This window comes from Mustela nivalis, assembly GCF_964662115.1.
Source record: "Mustela nivalis genome assembly, chromosome: 12".
In the NCBI taxonomy this organism is placed as follows: domain Eukaryota; kingdom Metazoa; phylum Chordata; class Mammalia; order Carnivora; family Mustelidae; genus Mustela; species Mustela nivalis.
The window spans coordinates 98511214-98529624 of record NC_139031.1 but is presented as its reverse complement, the minus strand read 5'-3'; the positions used below and the strand labels follow the sequence as shown (position 1 = coordinate 98529624).

Genomic DNA, 18411 nt, shown 5'->3' with positions numbered 1-18411 from the left:
TTATTTTTTCAATTATTTCTTTCTCTTTTTTAATATTAACTTTAAATTTATTTATATGTGTATACTTTATATTTTCTTATTTTTTGTTTACTTTTACATTATTTTATCTATTTTATATTGGTCTCTAGATCCTTCTAACAAGCAGACCAAAACACACCTAGGATCTAGTTTTTTTGTTTCTGTTTTGTTTTCTATATTTTTCTTTATCCTTTATGATTTTTTCCCTCTTTTTTCTTCTTTTCTGGACCAAAATGACAAGATGGAGAAATCTCCCCCCGAAAAAGGAAGTTCAACTCATGGCCAGAGATTTAATCAATACAGATATAAGATGTCTGAACTAGAATTTAAAACAATTATTAGAATACTAATGGGCTTTAAAAAAAGCATAGAAGACAGTAGACAATCACTTACTGCATAGATTAAAAAAAAACCTAAAATCTAATCAGGCTAAAATTTAAAATGCTATAACTAAGATACAATCCCAAATGGAGGTCATACGAACAAGGATGGATGAAGCAGAAAAGCAAATTAGTGATATAGAAAATAAAATTATGAAAAACAATGAGCCTGAAAAAAAAGAAGGAAAGATAGGTAATGGACAGTGAAGACAGACTATGGAACTCAGCAACCTATAAAAATGTAAGAAGTCCCAGAAAATGAAGAGAGGAAAAGGGGCAGGTTTATTTGAACAAATGACAGCTGAAAACTTCCCTAATCTGGGGAAGGGCATAGACATCAAAATCCAAAAAGCACAGAAAACGCTCAAGAAATTCAAAAGAAGTTCACAATCACTAATGTGCATCATAGTCAAATGTGCAAAATACACAAGGAAAGAATCCAGAAAGCAGCAAGAGTAAAAAAAAAAGTCCTTAACCTAAAAGGGAAGACACATCAAGTTCACAGCAGATCTGTCCACTAAAACCTGGCAGGCCAGAAAGGAGTAGAAGAAAATATACAATGTGCTGAATGGGAAAAATATGGAGTCAAGAATTCTTTACCCAACAAGACTGTCATCCTGAATAGGAGAGAGAAACTTTCCTAGGTAAACTAAAGGAGTTCATGCTCACCAAACCAGCCCTGCAGGAAATATTACATGGGAATCTTGGAGTAGGGGGGAAGGGGGAGATCAAAAGCAAAAAAGACTAGAAAGGAGCACAGAATACCACCAGAAAAAAATCACACTAAATTCATCTTTCAATCATCACTCTGAATGTAAATGGACGAAATGCTCAAGTCAAAAGACAAAGGGGTATGAGAATGGATAAAAAGCAAGATCTATCTATAAGCTGCCTACAAGAGACTCATTTTAGACCTAGAGACACCTGCAGATGGAAAGTAAGAAATGGAGAACCATCTCTCATGCTAATGGACATCAAAAGAAAGCTGGGAGTAGCCATATTTATATCTGACAAAATTGACTTTAAAGTAAAAACTGTAACAAGAGATGAAGGGCATTATATCATAAATGAAGAGACCTATATCTATCAAGAATATCTATTCTATATTTATGTTCCCAGCTTGGAATACCCAAATATATAAAACAATTAATAATAAAAAAACTCATTGATAGTAATTCAAGAATAGTAGGGGACTTTAACACCTCACTTACAGCAATGGACAGATCACCCAAGCAGAAAATCAACAAGGAAACAATGGCTTTGAATAACATACTGAATCAGATGAACTTAACAGTTATATTCAAGACATTTCATCCTAAAGCAGCAGGATACACATTCTTATCAAGTGTACATGGAACATTCTCCAGAATAGATCACATACTAGGTCACAAATCAACCCTCAACAAGTACAAAAAACCTGAGATCATTTTATCATGCATATTTTCAGACCACAATGCTATGAAACTGGAAGTTACCCACAAGAAAAAATTTGGAAAGACCACAAATATATGGAGGTTAAAGAACATCCTGGTAAGGAATGAATGGCTTAATTAAGATATTAAAGAAATGTAAAAAATACATGGAAGCAAATGAATATGAAAAGACAACATTCAAAAACCTTTGGGATGCAGCAGAGACAGTCGTAAGAGGGAAGTATATTACAATACAGTCGTATCCCAAAAAACAAGAAGTCTCAATGAGCAATCCAACCTCACACTTAATGGAGCTAGGAAAGGAATAGCAAATAAAGCCTAACACCAGCAGAAGGAGGGAAATAATAAAGATTAGTGCAGAAATAAATGTTATAAAAGCAAAAAAAAAAAAAAAATCAATAGAACAATTCAACAAAACTAAGAGCTGGTTCTTCAAAAGAGTTAATAAAATTGATAAACCCCTAGCCAGACTTAACAGAAAGAAAAGAGAAAGGGCCCAAATACATAAAATCATGAATGAAAGAGGAGAGATCATAACCAACAAAGAAACACAAATAATTATAAGAGAATACTATGAAAAATTATATCCCAATAAACTGGGCAACCTGGAAGAAATGAACAAAGTCCTAGAAATCTACAAACTACCAAATCTGAAACAGGAAGAAATAGAAAATTTGAACAGACCAATAAACAGCAAAGAAATAGATTCAGTCATCAAATATCTCCCCCCACACAAAGATCTTGGGCCAGGTGGATTTTCAGGGGAATTCTACCAAACATTTAAACACTAATTAATACTTAAACTGTTCCAAAAAACAGAAATGGAAGGAAAAGTCCCAAACTCATTCTATGAAGCCAGTACTACCTTGATTCCAAAACCAGACTCTACTAAAAAGGAGAATTACAGAACAATATTCTTAATGAATATGGATACAAAGATTTTCAACAAGATACTAGCAAATCAAATCCACAGTACATTAAAAGAATTATTCACCATGATCAAGTGGGATTTATGCCTGGGCTGCAGAGGTGGTTCAATATTCTAAAATCTGTCAATGTGATACACCACATCAATAAAAGGATGAGAACCATATGATCCTGTTGATGATGCAGAAGAAGCTTTTGACAAAGTACAGCATCCTTTCTGGATAAAGACCCTCAACAAAGTAGGGTCAGCTGGAACATACCTCAACATCGTAAAGGTCACATATGAAAGACTTACAGCTAATACCATCCTCAATGGGGAAAGATTGGGAGCCTTTCTCCTATGGTCATGAACAAGAGAGGGATTTCCACTGTCCCCATTACTATTTAACATAGGACTGGCAGTCTTGGCCTCAGCAATCAGGCAGCAAAAAGAAATAAAAGGCATCCAAATTGGCAAGGAAGAAGTCAAACTTTCACTCTCTGCAGATGACATAACTTCTATGTAGAAAATCCAAAAGACTGCACCAAAAAATTGCTAGAATATGTGCATTCATCAATGTTGCTGAATATAAAATTGATGTGCAGAAATCTATAGCATTTCTATACATCAATATCAAAGCAGCAGAAAAAGAAATCAAGGAATCGGTCCCTGTGTAGTTGTGCCCCCAAAATAAGATACCTATGAATACCTAATCAAAGAGATTAAAGGCCTGTACTCTGAAAACTGTAAAACACTGATGAAAGAAAGTGAATATGACACAAAGAAATGGAAAGACATTTCATGTTCATAGACTGGAAGAACAAATAGTGTTAAAATGTCTATAGTACCTGAAGAAATCTACACATTTAATGCAAGTCCTAACAAAATACCAACAGTACTTTTCACATACCTAGAACAAACAATCCTAAAATTTGTATGGAATCACAAAAGACCCTGAATAGCCCAAGTAACCCCAAGAAAGAAAAGCAAAACTGGAGGAATTACAATCTGGACTTCAACTTATATTACAAAGCTGTAGTAACCAAAACAGAATACTGACAGACATAAATCAATGGAACAGGATGGAAAACCCAGAAATGAACCCACAGCTATATGGTCCATTTATCCTTGACAAAGCAGGGAAGAATATCCAATGGGAAAAAGACTTCAACAAAAAGGTGGTTGGAAAACTGGATAGCAACATGCAAAAGAATGGATCGGGACCATTTTGTTACACCATACACAAAAATAAACTAAAAATGTATTAAAGACCTAAATGTGAGAGCTGAAACCATAAGAATCCCATACGCAGTAGGCTGTGTGACATCAATCATAGCAACTTCTTTCTAGTTATGTCTCCTGAAGCAAGGACAAAAGCAAAAATTAACTACTGGGACTACATCAAAATAAAAAGCTTATGCATAGCAAAGGAAACAATCAACAAAACTAAACTGGTCCAGATGATATATCTGATAAAGGACTAGTTATCCAAAATATATAAAGAATTTATAAAACTCAACACCAAAAATACAAGCAATCCAATCAAAATATGAGCAGATTTTGATAACAGTGGAGGGGAGGGGGCAGAGATCCAGCAGAAACATGGACAGATATTTCTCCAAAGAAGACATCCAGATAGCCAATGGACACATGAGAAGATGTTCAACATCACTCATCATCAGGCAAATGCAAATCAAAACTAAAATGAGTTATCACCTCACACTTGTCAGAATGGATAAAGTCAACAACACAAGAGACAACAGATATTGGTCAGGATGCGGAGGAAGGGAAAACTTCTTACGCTGTTGGTGGGAACACCCAATCTGGAGAACAATATGTAGGTTCCTCAAGAAGTTAAAAATAGAGCTACCCTATGACCCAGCAATTGCTCTATTAGGTATTTACCTAAAAGACAGAAATACTAATTTGAAGGGATACACACACCCCAATGTTTATAGCAGTATTATCTATAAGAGCCAAAATATGGACATAGCCCAAGTGTCCATCAACTGGGAATAGCTAAAGAAGATGTGGTATACATATATACAGTGGAATATTACTCAGCCATAAAAAGGAATGAAATCTTACCACTTGCATTGACATGGATGGAGCTAAACAGTATTACGCTAAGCAAAGCAAGTCCAAGAAAGACAAATACCATGTTATTTCACTCATATGTGCAATTTAGCAAAAACAAAGGAGCAAAGCTAACAAAGAAACAGCCTTTTAACTATAGAGAACAAAGTGATGATTACAAGTAGGGATGTCAGTGGGGGATGCTGGTTAAATAGGTGATGGGGATTAAGGGGTGCATTGGTTGTGATGAGCACTGCGTGTTGAATGGAAATGTTGGATCATCTTGCATATTTACTTTTCACTAAAATCCTTAGCATTATTAATCATAGTATTTGAAAACTCCTGGTTTGATAATATCAACATTACTACTGTATCTGATTCTGGGTCTGACGTCTACTTAGTCATCTCAAATTCTATTTTACTTTTTAGTATGCCTTGTAAATTTGCAAGGTGGACTTAATGTATTGGGTAAAAGAAACTGCAATAACCAGTCCTTCAATAATGTGGTGGTAAGGAACAGGGGAGTAGCAGTATTCTATGGTCCTATGATTAGGAACTGGTCTTTTGGTGAAGCTGTGCCCTTGGACTATGACCTTTATTAGTGCTTCTCAGTGTTTCTTTCCTGTAGGTTGGACAGGATAGGTACAGGGGGCTGGAGCTGGGTACTTCCCTTCTCCCATGTGAAAGGCCCAGACAGAGAAGGTAGAGTTAGGGATTTCCTTTCTCTAAGGGAAGTCTAGCTTCAGTAAAACTCTGGTAGGTTAGGTTCTAGTAAAATAGTTTCTCTGGAGGGCGGGTCTTGTGAAGAAAAACAGAATGCTCTGGCATATTTCAAAATGGTTCCGCTTTCCTCCCCTTTCCAGAAACACAAAGGGATTTTTCTCTAGTATCTACGGTGAGAACCTGGGAGGACTCCTGGAGTTAAACTTGAAAAAGTGAAGAAGGGTCCTTGTAACTGGGTCCATCTAGAGGCATTTTCTTCTCATCAAATGAAGTTTAAAGTTATTATCCCCACACCAGTTTCCATGGATGTTCCTTCTTGTGGATCTCTGCTCCAGTAAATTGTGATTTTCTGTGTGTGTCTCTCTCTCTCATTTTTGGTGTAGACATTTGCCCTATGACCTCACTTTGCTAACGGATCTAAGAAGTGTTAATCTTTCAGTTTGTTCAGCTTTTGACTTGATAGGATGCAGTGACAACTTCTAAACTCATTACACCCCAGACCAGATCTTGTGTTTTTTCCATTTTTATGGTATCGCTGTGCTTTCTGGAGCATCAGTTCCTCCTTCAGCCCCTTGTCATTTGGACCTTGTTTCTGAAGGGACTTTCCCTTGTCCTTCAATTTCTCTTCTTAGTTCTTTCAATTCTTATTTCACATCATCTTACTGTCTGGCCATCTCTTCCCTGGGTTCCTTTATTTGAGCTTTGCGATCCATTTGCTTAATTAAGTTCCAAAATTCATGTTGAAAACAGGACAATTTTTCTCCACGTCGTAATGGCATTTTCCTGGTGTTTCTTCTTCCATTGATGAAATTTCCTTTTTTCCTAATATTACGTACACAACTGAATTTTTTCTTAAGTTTGAATTAGATGAATTTTTCTGAATCAAGACCCTCTAAAAGAGGGAAAGTATTAGGACAGCTTTGCCAGTTTTTTTTTGTTTTTTTTTTTAATCTCAAGGACATCCTCTTCATACCAAGGGACAAACAGGTTATTTGTATATGATGACTTGTGGTGACTGGATTTCCTTTGATTCTCATATCCTTCTTTGTTGCACAAGGGTTCCCCCACTGACGTTTCCTTTCTGACTAAACCTAATATTAGCCAGCGCCACCAGGGATGAAGTTCCTGCCTCATAAAACAAACCCCTTTATTTATTTTATCTTACATAATTCACAACAATCCTTTTTTAGAATAATGCGGTTTAAAAGAATTTTATAACCTCTGTTCCCTGTATGCTCTCCACACCATTTTTCTCTGCCTCTCTTCCTCACACATTTCATGTTCAGATATGACCTCAAAAATTCCCCCTGAGGGTGTGTCTCATCCTTCTGAGAATAACTATTTATTAATTTGGGAGAGGGGGAATTGCAGAATACATTTTGCCACCTGTGGGTCATCTTGCTTCCTCCCGTGGACAACACTGTGGCTTTCTCAGTTGTTTTGGATTCTATTTGTTTTTCATACATTATTATTCAGGGTATTCTCTATCTCACAACTTTGCTTTAAAAAAAAAAAAAAAGGTACGGGTGCTTCATTCCTTCTTCTTGTATTGTACAATTTTAGGAGAAAAGAGAGAGGAGGTATGGGTGTAAGTAGATTCCATGGTGCTACCCGGATCCCAAAGCCCTAAATACTACTTTTAACCATTCACACCAAATACCTCCATGATGGCTCTAACACTGAATCCAAAAGATAACAACAAATGGGGATTTTTAAGAAATACTGATTCTTGGACTCCTCTACTATGTAATCATTCTGAGATAGAGGCTTATAATATGTTGTTTATTATAAAGCTCTCTGAGTGTTTCTGATACATAGCTAACTTAGAACCTAATAATCATGGACTTAAAACCCCTATTTCAACAAGAAATGTTTTAAGTAAAAAATTTCTTAGGGGAACTGTGCTAATAATCACTATGTTATTTTTCCTTTAAAAATATTCTTCTTGGGGCGCCTGGGTGGTTCAGTCAGGTTGAGTCTCTGCCTTCAGCTCAGGTCATGATCTCTGGGTCCTGGGATCAAGTCCTGCATTGGGTTCCGGTTCTGTATTGGGCTCCCTGCTCAGTGGTAAGTCTGTTTTTCCTTCTCCTTCTGCCCCTCCCTCCCAGCTCATTCTCTTTCTCTCTCAAATAAAAAAAATCTTAAAACAAACAAATAAATAAAAATATCTTTCTTTGCTTTTTTAACTTCAAGTTAGCTAAAATTATCTTGAGGCTCCTGGGTGGCTCAGTCAGCTGAGAATCTGATTCTTGATTTCGGCTCAGGTCGTGATCTCAGGGTCATGAGATTGAGCCTTGTGTGGAGCTCTGCACTCAGCGGGGAGCCTGCTTGAGATTCTCTCTCTCTCTTCCCTTCCTCTGCCCCTCCCCCCACTTAAAGGCTCTCTCTCAAAAATAAATAAATAAAATATTTTCAAAAAATCCTACTTTGCATTTAAGTTAGCGAAAATGATCTAAATTTACATTTAAAGGTGAATTTCTTTGGTTCTGTAAGCTGAACTACCTCCATGTCTTCCTGAGTATAACAGTTTGAAAAATTTAATTTTCATGTCATTACGTAAATGTTATATTAACATGAACAGGCAAATACAAATAAAGCAGCACAGAAAAAATTATAAAAATGAACACACAAAAAAAGATCAGGGCCATCATGTTTGCTTGTACACTGCAAAAGCAGGTATCAGTTCTCAGCGATTCTAACATGAATACTTAAGTCTGTGCTGTTCATTGGCTAAACTGTAATAACTTAACAAGGGCTACAAATCGATACGTAAATTGTTATTAGCAGTAATCATACTGTAGTCTCATCTCTCAGGAGAGGCTCTTTTATTTCTTTTACACTCCCTAAAGAGTTATTACAATGTTCTGGCTATATAGTAAAATAATAAGAATGTAAAGATTAGATAAAGCAAGCTAATTTTGAAATCGAGTTATTTGAGGTATGGTGTGTCTATTACAGGTTGCTTATTCAATTATTATCACCAAATTCAAAATCAAAATCTTTAGGTGTACAAATGAGTCAAATGACTACAAGCAAGAGGTTAAACGGTTTATGCATAATGGAGAAATCACATACTACAACTTGTCCCAAAGATCAAAGGAATAAAGGCAAACAAAAAACTGACCTGAGGGCAAGTTTTCTCTTATTATGCATTTTCACAGATACCCATATATTCGGTCAAATAAATAATGCTATAAAAATAGGACATACTACATATCAAATTTCAAGTGGAGAAGATTTCTTTAGAAATAAAACTCCAAAACATCTCATCACTGATTAAGTTCAAGTTTTCACTTAAAGGGTAAAATCTAGGGCGCCTGAGTGGCTCAGTGGGTTAAGCCTCTGCCTTCAGCTCAGGTCATGATCTCAGGGTCCTGGGATCGAGCCCCACATCGTGCTCTCTGCTCAGCAGGGAGCTTGCTACCCTTCCTCTCTCTCTCTGCCTACTTGTGCTCTCTCTCTGACAAATAAATAAATAAAATCTTTAAAAAAATAAAATAAAAGGTAAAAAGTCACCATTTTCAAAGAAGAAAAATTTTAATCGAAGTCTTATAAACCCAAAATAGAACATCCCAATTTCTTGTATCCCACATTTGTACCTGTCCAACCAGTATAGGCCGAGCAGTCATGGGGATCGGCTGTCTTCAGCCCTTCTTCCATTTGCTGCAGAAGATCTTTGATTTTGGTCTGGATTCGCCTCGTGAAATTATGTATGATCTGAGAACCAAAAGAATACAGAAATTTAAATTGCACAAGAATAGGCCAATATTACAATAAATACTCTAATAATCTAAGTTTACAGAACAGAAGAGGTAGAAGTTATATTACTTGGCCCATGTCAATGTTTCACTGGTGAGAGGATATCTCCCTTAATTTTGTAGGTTAAGTTCTTAAATGAGGTAATGCCCTGTGTGGACTACAAGGCATTGGTAGGATTACAAAAAATAAGTTGTAGGAACCAAAGGAAAAAAAATTTTTTTAAAGATGGATTGAGTACACAAACATGTTAACTTCTGTAAGTTAAAGAAAGTAAGAATGATGGCTTAAAAATTACTGACAAGGGGGAAAGAGCTGCAATATAAAACACTAAGTAAAAAAAGACTACAGCAATACAGAAATAGACCTAAAGTTATTGATGTACCTTATAAAAAGAAAAATATCAAATGACAAACATATAAAATATTCCCTTAGCAATTAATGAAGTTCAAATATATATGAGTACCAGACTTTGCCTTATCAGAATAATGAAAAAAATTAAAAATATTAAGTCCCAAGGCTGCTAAGAGCTAAGGAAACAAGTTTTCTTAGTCACTGAGAGCCTTTCTCAAGAGATACTGAGTATTCTCAGATAAGTAGTTGAGAGTATTCAGATTTTTTATGTCTTTTATGATTTGTAAAATCTAGCTGCCAGAGAAACTTCTGAGGTATATTAAAATCCATGACCATGATCATGGAATTTCCTATTTAACCCTTTAATGATTATTTTCTGCTTTCATGTATTTTGTAGTTCTGTTATTAGACACAAATGTATGACTGTGCATCCACTGACAGATTGACTTGTTATAATGAAATGTTCCTCTGTGAGACTCAGGAGGAAATGTTTTTGTGTTACTACACCGTTCGGGCTTTCAAGGCAAATTTCCTGAAATTTGGGATTCTAGACTAAAAGTAAACCTTAGGAATCAAGTTACAACTGTATATATTGTAAGGCATCCAGAGAGGTTTACTTGACCCTGGAGGTATGTGTTTATATTTCAGGGGGATGAGGCCGTGACACAGGGATATACTTCTGAGTTGTACAACTATAGAGAACTGGGCTTCTCACTTTCATAGAGAAATCTATTTACATTCCAAAGACTTAGAGTATGGTATTTCCAATGAAACTCTCCCAGAAGGAGAAGGGAAGACAGTTGCCTCCTTTCCATTTGTAAAAAGCAGAGAAAGGTTCAGCTTCTTCCTTATTTGCCTACAATACATAGACTTTGCACATGGAAGACATCTGACCTAGGTTTCACTGTGTTGCCCCACAGGGAAGACTTGAGACAGGTGGAATCACTCACAGGTTATAGTCTGTCTGATAAATAATAAATCTGTGATCCAGAAACCTCTTGTGTAAATTCAGGAAAAAATTAATAGATAAACATTAAAGGCCTCAACCAGGGTGATGTCAGCATCACTGCAGCATTAAGATTAGGCATCCCTTGTTTTGTCCTCCCTTGAACAATAAAAATTAGGCATCCATCCACAAACAGAAGTGCTTTTGTGGGAGTTGTGGAACCCAGCACCTTACACCAAGGACCCATGGGCAGTCCAGCCCACCAGTCTATCAGGTAATAAGCAGAGGCTTTGATACTGGCTGTGGAACCTACAGGAGACTGGGAACTAGTCGTCGCCCCTGCCCCCAAGCTGTGATCGAAAGCGCATGCAGAACCCGAACTGAACAATCAGATCAGATCTGAAAACCTCTGCAGAAGTCCAGGGTTTCAGAGCAAAAGTTCCAACAGTCCAATAGAGGAAAATAAAATGAGTTTGTGTGCATTAAATCGGGTAAGAGCTTTTCTTTATCAGCATCACTCCTTCCCGAAGGTGGAACAGCATAGGGCGAAATAGATGCCCATGTTTTCTCCCAAAGGGAAAGGGAGAGCCCTCAAGTGCCTAGTTTTCAAATCTGTGTGGGACTCTGCTGAAAAGACTCACTCTCTCATGGCATCCAGAGCATTGCTGACAGAGCTCTACAAGTGGGGAGAAGAAAATCAGGCAGTAGCATGTAAGATTCTCAGAGCAGAGTGCATGAAAGGGACAAAGTTCCTGCAGATGTGTTCTGACTCAGACATAGGTTAATGAAAAGTTAAGGAAACATGACATACCCAAAAATCACAATAATCTTCCACTAACCAAATCCAAAGACATGAAAATGTATGATTCACCCAATAAAGAATTCAAAATAGCTGTTTTAAGGAAACTCAATGAACTACAAGAAAATGCAGAAAGAAAACTCAATGAAATCAGAAAATGAAATACATGAACAATATAAGAAATTTAACAAGGAGATGGAAATCATAGAAAAGAATCAAAGATAAATTCTAGAGCTAAAGAACTTAATGAAATAGAAGACACAGCACAGAGAATCAAAACATAGTAGACCAAATATAAGATAAAATCAGTGAGAGGATAGGAAATTTGAAACAACACAGTCTGAAGACAAAAGAGAAAAAAAAATCAAAAAGAGTGAAGAAAGCCTATGTGATCTCTAGGACATCTTCAAAACAAAACAACAATATCTGAATCAGTTCCACAAAGAGAAGGGGGCAGAAACCTTATTTAAAGAAATGATAGAGAACTTCCCAAACCTGGGAAAACATTGGGACATAATAAAGAGATCACCACATTAATTTAATCTGAAATGTCCTTGTCTAAGACACATTATAATAAAACTATCAAAGATCAGGCTGGAGGAGTGCTGACAACACTGACTCCATCTCTGGCCCTCCATCTTGTTCTTCCTGTTCACCTGATGACCTCTCGAGGCTACATGCTCTGGGCCCCTTGGAGATCAATACACACACCTTAGAAATGCCCATCAGGGCCAGGATGGGGGGAGGCTTGCTCTGGCTTCCCAGGAATCTGATAGAGACACCATAGTCTCACCCCTTCCTGAGGCTCAGGTGATGCCATAAGAGGTAATTAAAGATTAACTGCCAATCAGATACATGCAGGTCCTGTGAAATGCATGCAAACCCTTTGGTCTCTCTACAGGGCCCTTCTGTGTCCCCACCCTCTATAAAATCTCTGAACTAATGTCTGGACTTTGCAGAGAATGACTACAAAGTGACTGGATCATCCTCTACCTGATTCCCCATCAGTAAGTTCCCCTGAATAAAACTCTTGTAAACTGTATGAAGTTGCCTGCTTTGTTTCCCAGTCTCAAAGTCCTTCTCCATTTGGGGGATGATGTAGGAAAGATGGTAGGGTTCAAAGCCAAGGGCCAAAAAAGGATTCCTGAGACATCACAGGTGCAGAGAGGTGGTTTTGTGGGGACAGGACCCGTGGGTGGAAAAAGTTGCAATGAGGTCATGAGGGGTGGTGATTATATACCTACAAGTTGGGAGGGGGCTTAGGGATAGCATAAGTCTCTAAGGAATTTTGAAAACAAGGTTTTCAAAAAAGAAAACAAAACAAAACAAAAAAAAGAAAACAAGGTTTTCAGGACCTTAAAGGCACTTAGCCATTGTTGGGAAAAGGTCATTTATTACCGTTTAATAAAACCTTAGTCATGAGATCCTTCAAATGCATATCAGGGGGCCATACATTTAGGGGATGATTGCCAACACATATCTTATGGGATTTAGAGATAAAGGAAAATTTTTGAAGAAATTTTTATATGTTAAAGCAGACTTACAGGATGGGGAGGGGGGTTGGGCTAAGTGGGCCTTTTGCCCTTAGCAAGGTGTTGGCATTGGGGCAGTTGAGTCCCTAGAGGAATGTCACTCTGCCTGTTTCAAGGACTTGTCAGTGGGCTGTAAGTAATAATGATATTTAATAATTTATTTTCTTTTCTTCTGTCTCTGTTTCCCACATCAGGGGATACTTTACTGTCCCTCTCCTACCTTCTAACACAACATAAAGAGAGAAACCTAAAGATAGTAAGAGAAAATATTAAAACCTATAAAGGAACGTCCAATGGAATTTCTCAGCAGAAATCTTACAGGCTAAGAGAGACTAGGATGGCTTATTCAAAGTGCTGGAATACTGACACATGATTAATGAAGTTGATTAATTAAGTTCATCTACTTTTGGCTTATTACAAAGGAACGAAAGACATGTGGAGCCACTGGTAAACAGGTCTGCCCCATTGAAAAAGCTACCATGTGGAAGAATATACTTCTAGAAATTGTAAAACGTATTCATTAAGTAGCCAATTCACAGAATGCTTGTGGAACAGACAATCCATAATTGTTTACTTCTTAGTCTTCATTAGAAATTAAGGTCCCTAAGGGTTAAGAATCCTAATCAATACACATCATTAAAACTAAAAGAAATACCAAGACTAAAATTAAAACTAAAAGAAATAACAAGACTAAAAGGAAACAACTGTATTAAAAGTAGGCTAAGAAAAAGTAAAATATTTTAGATAAGGAAAGATATGTTTTTTTGTTAAAGAAAAGAAGTGTAACTGTGTCCTAGTAAAATGACTGGTTGTTCCAGGATAAGAAAGAGATAAAACCTGAATGGATGGGAAGGTTGTGGAAAAGGAGTCTTGGGAAAGGAATTTTCTGTGTCAGCAAGCAAGCTAAGATTGGAATGAATTCAAGTTTTTAAAGAATGAGTCTGAATATCAAATGGACATGCGCAAGATTAGAATTTGGTTTTCTCCCTGCTAAAAGAAACTTTACTTGGACTATTGGTCTATGAAGAGGCTGTGAAAGGTTTGTCTTTACTTTTTAAGTAATCGGCCCAGAAAGCAAAGATTGTATATCTTATCAAAGTAATTTTCTGTGCTTAATGTTGTCTCTATCAAGATTTTGATTACTTCGGAGCACTGAGTCTTCAATATTATAAGAGTTGAGTTTTGTTCTCAAATCCGCAACCTTGTGAATTTGCCTTTAAAACCTTGTGTGGCCACTGTGGTTATGTGAATGGCTAAGTATTATTTCATCATGATCTATGATGCTATTTAGTCAAATGCTCCAAAGAGTTGGCATTTTGGCAACTTGCCAAAAATCAAATTCTAAATTGTATGTTTGACATTAAAACAACCTGATTCTTCTGAGGGTCCCTGGAAGATCTCAAAGGATTTGTCTCTTAACCTTGTAAAGCAGAGATAAAAAACGAAATACGTTTATTTGGTATGTTAAATTACATGGGGATCATTGACAAATAAGTGATGATAAACTTTCCCAGGGTAGGTAGGGGTCAAGAGGAGGCAGCCCCAAGTCAAGATGGGCCACTTTTGCATGAACACTATTTTGAATTAAAAGTAACCAAAATCCAGGGGTGGCTGGGTGGCTCAGATCACCATCTCAGGGCCCTGGGATGGAACCCCACATTGGGCTTCCTGCTCAGCAAGGAATCTGCTTCTCCTTCTCCCTCTGCCTCCCCTCCCCCCTGCTCTAAAATAAATCTTTAAAAAAAAAAAAAAAAAAAGTAATCAAAACCCAGCAGATGCAGGAAGAGCTCTCTGTCTCCCCCACAACTGCCTAAATTTACATTGGAAAGGACAGACTGCAACAGGAGAGCTAGTAAAAGAGACTCCCCTTCTCCCCTTTACTTAAGGAACTCATCTGTGTAATATGGTAACCTTGTTTTTTCCGAACATTCCCTTTCACCTCCTTGCTAAAGGTCTTTCTCCCCCTTTCTGTCCTCAGAGGTCCCCCCACCTCTCTTATGTCGATCTGATTCTAAGTCCAGCTAGAAGGACCATAGGGCAAAGCAAGGTCTTCCACCCCAACAGGTATATGCGTACAGATGTCTGTTCCAATATGTCCAATTATCTTAAACTGTTTCACACCACAGAAATTACTACATTTCCTTATCAAATGAACTTTCATCGCATCTTTAACCATGGCCATTGTTTTAAGTCTTTGCTCATTTATAGTCATTGTCTTACTCTGATGCTTTTGCAAATGTGCTTCATCTTCAGAGAGATACACAACGCTAAAAATTCTGACAAATAGTCTAGAATACAGATTTCACCTAGCTTTAGGATCATAAAACTGAACTATGTAATAATTTTCAGAACTAATAAAAAAACTGGATTGGAGCAGAACAAGAATTAACAACATGGGACTGATTGAGCTGATGAGAATTAGAACTTTTTCTTTGAAACATCAGTGGACCCTTAATTTTTCCTCCAGATATAAGAAAACCTCTTCTCTCCACTCTTAAGCTATTTGTGACAGGCAATAAGAATACAAAATACAGGGGGAACCAGGGAGGTGAAGTGGGGCTTGGAACACTTAGATCAGTTGGGGGAGGAGGGGTTAACTGGTAAGCGTCTGGTTTTAGCAAACGTGAGCAGATATTCACATCTTCCTTTATTTCTACTTTCCCTGCGAAGTGAACATTTGTTCAAATAAGCAAGTCCTGGGCACTCAGACAAGACCCATTCAAATGACGCTACTGTTTATGAACAATATTTTGGTTGGTGTTCCTCTGCTGTAAATACCAAGGGCAGGGGCCAGGGGCCAGACCCGATTAAACTCGGCCTCAGGGAGACTAGGAACAGATCGTCAGGGGGCACGTGTGCAGCTCCAGAGGTTGGAGGGCGTGCGAGGGCCCCTGACAGAAAATACACCTGCACATCGACCGCCACCACAGCCCTGATATTCACTCCACGTGCCAAGAAACAGAAGCTTCATCAATGTGTTTCAAAGGCACAAGAGGCCAGGAGGCGCCTATCAAAACGCACGTTGTTAACAAAACAGAAATCCATAACCCTTCCTCCCGGAAGCGGGCAGCTTGCTCACGGAGAAAGCGCGCCCAGAAGCCATCCCTCTCTCCCCGATTCCCTCCAGCTCCCAGGGTGGGACCCGCTCTCGACACCCGGCGCGGAGAGGTGACGTCAGCGCGCCTTAGGGGCGGGGCGGGACGGGTGGACGCTACCATCGCCACCACCCCCCCTCACCTGGCGCGGCCCAAAGCCCGGCTAGCGCCCACCGCCGACTCACCTTTCCGTCGTTGTGGAAAGGGAGGCCAAGCTCGTCGGTGGTGGGCGGGGGGCGAGTACAGCCCGTCTCCTCGGCCGCTCCGGCGGCGAACACCGCGGAGGCAGCGGCCTCGTAGTCCGGGAAGGGATTGGCGAACGCCCGCTCCTCCATCTCTGCTTCCCCGCCCAGATGGAACTTCAGTCTCTTTGACATGGTCTCGCCCATCTCAGCCGCGCGCTCTTTCCCTTTCACGGGGGCCGCGCAGCACGGCGGGCGGGCGGGGACAAACCTCCTGCCGAGGCGCCTCGATTCGAGCAACGCTCTGCGAGCCCGAGGGTGTCGCGCCGCCGCCTCTCTCCGGGACCCTGCCCGGCGGGGGCCGAGGGCTCCCTTTACGAAGGCCGCCAGCTGCGAGGACGAGCGGGGCTTCGGAGCTGGTGGGAGCCTCTCCGGGGGGCCTGCCTCGCGGCGGGTGGCTGGCACATCTGGCGGCAGCTGCTGTGCTCCACGTGGTGCCCCGGCCCCGCCCGGACGCCGACTGGGCCGCCGATCCCCGGTGGCGCCGGCTCGGGTCAAGCTGCCCAGCCGGGAGCGAGCAGGCTCCGCGGGGAGCGCTCAGGCCGGACCCTCCGCTGCGCCCGGCAGCTCAGAGTCCGCTCACGCCTCTCCGCGTCGCCCCTTCGCTGCCGCCGCCGGCTCTCGGGCAGCGGCCTCGCGGGGACAGGGACCCGCGGCTGGCACAGCTCGTCCGCGGCGACGCGCACGGCAGGTGCCGGAGTCCCCGGGCTCTGGAATCGCTCCCGGGGTCGCCGCGCCCGGCTCCTCTTCTGCGTCCGAGACCCTCTCGGGATTTTCTAGAGAAAGCCGGAGGACCGCGCGTGGCTCTTCCCGCAGGAGAAGCCTGTAGAGAATAATCGCTGTCATTCAAGGTGTGTGCGATTTGCAGACCAGGGAAAGCGCGTCCCTAGACGCGCCATCATCAATCTGCATTTTCACCAGCCGGGAGGTTCCGCCGCTGTCCTCGGCCCCCGGTGCGCCAGCCACGCGAGCAGCAGCGGCTCCTTGATATTAAGGAAAAAAAATTCTAAAGAAAAGAAATTCAAAACAGCCTACAACACTGCAAGGATAGTGTCTCCCAGGGGCAGGGGGAAACAGTCCCTCCTATTCATCACAGTTGGGAGGGGGGTGTCTGGAGGAGGAGCCACAGGCCTTTTTTTTTTTTTTTCCTCTTCACGTTTTATTTCAGACCCTTTGTTTGAATAAACATATCTTTGGTAACAAGAGGTAATGTTAAGCATACTTAATCATCCAACTATTTAATTGACCTGAAATATTTCTCCAGTATTAACTTAATTGCCAGGGAAAGTAACATGCATAGTTAAAGGACAAGCAAATAAATCTTGCCATTTATGTAATCACAATATGGTTAACAATAGTCTTTATTGGTTCTCTTTGTTCTTGTTACCTTAATTATTTGGCACCAAACACATAATGATTTTTCCTTGAGGAAAATATCTTCTCTTCCCCTCCCCCATTTAAGTATTGACTGAATGCCAGGTGGTGCTAGGTGATGAAAAATTGACATTAAAAAGATAGTTTTTGCCCTTCAGGTTCCTAAAGTTAATGGATGAAAAAGGTAAGGATTATGGCATCGGGAGAGAAAGATTTTTTACCCCCCTGGAACCAAGCAGGATGCATTAGTATAACAAAATTGACATGACAGAGGAAAACAGGTATCAGACAGGAAGGGATAAATCTTGCCTGTGGTCTGCCTCCCATGACTGCCTGTAGGGTTGTCTCCCCCAGGTGCACAGGGCTGTGCATGTGAAACAGCCCCTGCTGATGGGATGGCCACCGGTGATAACCATGTAGGAGGAAATAATTTTAAAGGGATTACTCAGCACAAGTATCCTCAGAGTTTAAGGAAACAGCTGTACAACAGTGTGCCTGTATAGCTGTGTCCCTTGAGGGCCGGCTCCACTTTCTGCTTCATTTCCAACCCTCAGTAAAGGAAATTTTCGAAAATTTTCTTATTGCTTCCAGTTTTCATGCGTTCACCTGAAGGATATTGAATTCCCTGACTACTGATGTTCAGCTGCCTCAGAAACCAGCCCTCGCCCCCTTCCAGGGACATCACTAGACAAAATTACCCGCAGCAGATGTTCACGCAAGCCTGTGTTATATAGGACACCACAGGCAGGTGTGGCAGAGACAACCACAGCTGGCTT

At 40.1% G+C, this 18411-nt stretch overlaps 1 protein-coding gene across 1 annotated transcript in view; it reads right to left on the bottom strand.

Moving 5' to 3' along the window:
* LANCL2 (LanC like glutathione S-transferase 2) overlaps positions 1 to 18087 on the bottom strand; it is a 52439-nt gene extending 34352 nt beyond the window's left edge. The window contains exons 1-2 of the mRNA XM_082691737.1: positions 16205 to 18087; positions 9137 to 9254 (exon numbers count right to left, since the gene is read on the bottom strand). Coding sequence (XP_082547863.1) covers positions 9137 to 9254; positions 16205 to 16408 — 322 coding nt within the window. The 5' untranslated portion in view covers positions 16409 to 18087. The remainder of the gene's footprint in view (positions 1 to 9136; positions 9255 to 16204) is intronic.
* Between the last annotated feature and the right edge of the window lie 324 nt (positions 18088 to 18411).